The sequence below is a fragment of the Diaphorina citri genome, unplaced genomic scaffold (assembly GCF_000475195.1).
Source record: "Diaphorina citri unplaced genomic scaffold, Diaci psyllid genome assembly version 1.1 scaffold5222, whole genome shotgun sequence".
NCBI classification, from domain to species: domain Eukaryota; kingdom Metazoa; phylum Arthropoda; class Insecta; order Hemiptera; family Psyllidae; genus Diaphorina; species Diaphorina citri.
In genome coordinates this window covers 2,719-7,280 of record NW_007382598.1, presented here as the reverse complement: position 1 = coordinate 7,280, position 4,562 = coordinate 2,719, and the positions used below count along the sequence as shown (strand labels likewise).

At 40.9% G+C, this 4,562-nt stretch overlaps 1 protein-coding gene across 1 annotated transcript; it reads right to left on the bottom strand.

Annotated features, from left to right (window-relative positions):
• Positions 1-2,039: 2,039 nt before the first annotated feature.
• LOC113472374 (unconventional myosin-IXa-like) lies at positions 2,040-4,263 on the bottom strand. The gene is made up of 3 exons (XM_026832109.1): positions 4,194-4,263; positions 3,073-3,316; positions 2,040-2,356 (listed from the first exon to the last, which is right to left on the bottom strand). Exons 1-3 carry the CDS (start codon positions 4,238-4,240, stop codon positions 2,045-2,047), a joined length of 603 nt encoding a protein of 200 aa, XP_026687910.1. The 5' UTR covers positions 4,241-4,263; the 3' UTR covers positions 2,040-2,044.
• Positions 4,264-4,562: the final 299 nt, after the last annotated feature.

The window sequence follows — 4,562 nt, the reverse complement described above, 5'->3', positions numbered from 1 at the left end:
AAGAAATGGAAAACAGAGAAAAGTCAAAAAAGGGAGAAAAAAAAAGAGGAAAAAGAGAGGGGGAAAAAGAGGGAGAAGATAGAGAAAGAAGAGAGTAAGTAAAAAGGGAGAGAAAGAAAAAATGAGGGAAATGTTGGAGAGAAAAGATAAGAGAAAGAGAGAAAGAAAAGAAGAGACACATACGGACAGAGAGAGAGAGAGAGAGAGAGATAACTTGTCAAAGTGTATTTGACATGACATGGTGATAACGATGAAAAATGACATCTAGATGGAGTGAAGGGGAAGGTGGGGAGAGGGGGGGGAGAAATATTTTAATAGAGGGATAGGGGATTTCAAGGGGATTCCAAAATACAAAAAAAATGGTACAGCCATGTACCTACCGAATACCGAATATTTTTGTGTGACACGATTTTCGTCCAGTAGGTGGGGAGAGGGGGGGGAGAAATATTTTAATAGAGGGATAAGGGATTTCAAGGGGATTCCAAAATAAAAAAAATAAAAAAAAAATGGTACAGCCATGTACCTACCGAATAGCGAATATTTTTTGTGTGACACGATTTTCGTCCAGTGACAACTTATTTGCTACCAATCCACTCTTTAACTTGTCAAAGTGTATTTGACATGACATGGTGATAACGATGAAAAATGACATCTAGATGGAGTGAAGGGGAAGGTGGGGAGAGGGGAGAGAAATATTTTAATAGAGGGATAGGGGATTTCAAGGGGATTCCAAAATACAAAAAAAAAAAATGGTACAGCCATGTACCTACCGAATATTTTTGTGTGACACGATTTTCGTCCAGTGACAACTTATTTGCTACCAATCCACTCTTCAGCTTAACCCCACACACAAAAAGCCCAAACTGAGGCTTAGGTGTAGGGGCTGGTCAGCCCCAAAGGATGGGTTGAGCTTCTACGAATCTATTCTTACAAACTCACCTCTAGAGGTCTTAGGATTTGACTTATTGATTGCGCAGCTCACTCATTTCTCGACTCACCTCAAGCACAGGTCCCGCGGACAGGATCGTCTGCTCGACCCCGAAAGGTGAAATAAAAAAATGACCTTGTAGTAAACCTCGAATTCCAGTCACATGAGTAGTTATAAACGGATGGACAAAAAAATCGCAATCATTATTTCAACTGATGAAAAAAGAATCAAGGTAGTAGCTACCTACCTCAAACAAAAAGGTAGTTAGGTACCTACATGAATATAATACATATGTTATCTATCCTACATTAAGCCTTATTGCCACGTTTCTTTTAATCCTGCCTCTTGAATGAATAAAATCCTTTGCGAAATAAATTGGGAGTTTTGACATCTCCACCAATCTAAAACCCTATACAGAAAAACACATGGGAGTTTTCACATCTCCACTCATCTAAAACCCTAGATGCAGAACAACATTCTATGGTCTATGGACTCTATGGAATAAAATCATTTGCTGAATAGTATAACATTGGAGTTTTGACATCTATAGGTACTAATCTAAAAACCCTATTTGGAACAACATTGGAGTTTTGACATCTCCACTAATTCAACATGGTAGTTTTGACATCTCCACTAATCACTGGTGGATGTGACACATTCCCAATAGTAGACCGGTACCCATTCCCTCAAGAACCCCAGTTACCGATGAGTCACTGAAGTTAAGCAACGTTGGGCTTGGATACTATCCAGATGGGTGACCATTTGAGCAAGAGCGTGTTATTGGCTTCTTCAGAGATCCATTTGACGTCAAATTTTGTATAGAAAATTGTCCGATTTTCTATATTATCATAAATCATAAGAGTTTTTCGCTGCCGTTTTTGCCATTTTTATTTCGTGGTAATTCGTCCAGTGACAACTCATTTGCTACCAATCCACTCTTACAAACTCACCTCTAGAGGCTTTAGGATTTGACTTATTGATTGAGCAGCGCACTCATTTCTCGACTCACCTCAAGCACAGGTCCCGCGGACAGGATCGTCTGTTCGACTCCAGTGACAACTCATTTGCTACCAATCCACTCTTACAAACTCACCTCTAGAGGCTTTAGGATTTGACTTATTGATTGAGCAGCTCACTCATTTCTCGACTCACCTCAAGCACAGGTCCCGCGGACAGGATCGTCTGTTCGACCCCGCTTCCATGGGATCCCTTCTGACTCAACGCCGTCAAGTGGTGGAGCAGAAAGTTCGTGCTCTCCGTTTTACCGCTCCCCGATTCTCCACTAATGACGATGCACTGGTTGCGTTTGGATCGGAGCATACGCTGGTACGCGGAGTCGGCGATTGCGAAGATGTGCGGCGGAAGGTCGGGCCCGATCCGCCGATTCTGATACAGTTTGACGTACTTCGGATTGTAGATTGGATGAAACTGAAAGGGGGGAAGAAGAGGAAGCGGTTTGAAAAAAAAATCGAGTGTTGGTCTGGGCCCTAAATCTCAGCATAACAGTCCAAGACTCTAAGGAGTGTGTCTCTCATGATAAATAGGTATAGATGTTTTAATAGCGGAAGGTCGGGCCCGATCCGCCGATTCTGGTACAGTTTGACGTACTTCGGATTGTAGATTGGATGAAACTGAAAGGGGAGAAGAAGAGAAAGCGGTTTGAAAAAAAAAAAATCGAGTGTTGGTCTGGGCCCTAAATCTTAGCATAACAGTCTAAGACTCTAAGGAGTCTGTCTCTCATGATATAGGAGATGTTTTAATATTAATACATGGGTTTCTGTGGGTAAACACCATGGAATATGCTTTGGCAGTCAGGGTTTTGAAGATGAAAATTCAGATCTCCTGTTGAATAAAAAAAAAAGTCACATAATAATTAAAATACGGCTCTAGTTAGCTTGGATGGTAGCGAGTCTACTTATATCGCGTTGTAAGCGCTAGATCGCGGGTCTGGCACGGATTTGATTTTAACAGATTCAATTTAAATTCATATATTTATTTCATAAAACCTTTCTAAAAGGAACAGCTGACTCCTGTCCTGTCTTCCATCTCTCTTTGATTTTGGGATAATAAGACCTTGGCAGTTAAACATCTTCACAAAAAAAGAGCTAAAAATTCAAAGTAAAACAATCAAAAAAAAATCATACCTTGAACGGATTGACAGCAATCAAGATTGAGCCAACATACGTATAGATATGCCCTGCATTGAACCTTGCCCGTAAGTTCTCCAGGAGGGTCGTCTCATTCAAGTCGGGCAACTGACACAAGTCCGGATACTCGCGGTCCTGCGGCTGATACAGGAAGCGGTAGAAGTAGTCCCGAATCAGTTCCGGATCAATGTTGAATCCATCGGCCCAGATGTTGTCATTGAGCTTCTCACGGAGGTAGAATCTGTTGGAAAAACAAATAATTGAACTGAACAGGCTTGGTGGTGTAGTACTTACTTACCGACTTACTTCCGAGTCCATGAAATAGTTTCCTATCTGATGATGTTGGAAGGATTGGGGTTTAAACCAGTCCCGAATCAGTTCCGGATCAATGTTGAATCCATCGGCCCAGATGTTGTCATTGAGCTTCTCACGGAGGTAGAATCTGTTGGAAAACAAAGAATTGAATTGAACAGGCTTGGTGGTGTCCGACTTACTTCCGAGTTCATGAGATAGTTTCCTATCTGATGATGTTGGAAGGATTGGGGTTTAAACCTTTTTGGACGTCCAGGAACCTCAGCTCCTTCCATGAGTGTAGTGGTCAAGGTATAGACAAAGCAGGAAAGTGTGGGTTCAAGCTCAAACAAGGTATGGAATTTTGTCCTTGATATAATTTGAGATTTTGACCGCAATAATGGTAAGTAGTAGCTTATTGCTGAAGTAAAGGGACTCGTCAATCTTAGGACTCTTGGGTATTTATCAATAGGTATAAAAAAAGTGCCATTATTTCTTAATATGCACCATTTTATTCCTCTTTCACATCTCTTGATGGTGGAAGTGAACCAGATCTGCATGTTACCAACCAACACCAATGGCTCTCACATTTATTTTGACCGCAATAATGGTAAGTAGTAGCTTATTGCTGAAGTAAAGGGACTCATCAATCTTGGGTATTTATCAATAGGTATAAAAAAAGTGCCATTATTTCTTAATACCTATGCACCATTTTATTCCTCTTTTACATCTCTTGATGGTGATGGTGAACCAGATCTGCATGTTACCAACCAACACTCAACCAACACCAATGGCTCTCACATTCCATCATTATTAGTACTACTTACCGATATCTATCCTCTGTGCTATCAGTATCCTTGGGCCATAGGAGCATACAAGCCACTGGACATTCCGTTGGGACCATTTTTCTGATCGAATTTCACAGTTTACAGGAGTACTGATAAAATTCACAATCGGAATAAAATTATGTACCTACCTACCTACAATTTTCTGTCGTCCCTGGGAATTGAACCCAGGGCCACAGGGTCTTTCTGAAAGCCAAGTTACTGCTAGTCCATAAATCCACTAGTTAGTCACTTGTTGAGAACTTCCACCACGTTAGTAGATACCTCTGTGTAGCTCATCTATGGGACCATTTTTCTGATCGAATTTCACAGTTTACAGGAGTACTGATAAAATTCACAATCGGAATAAAA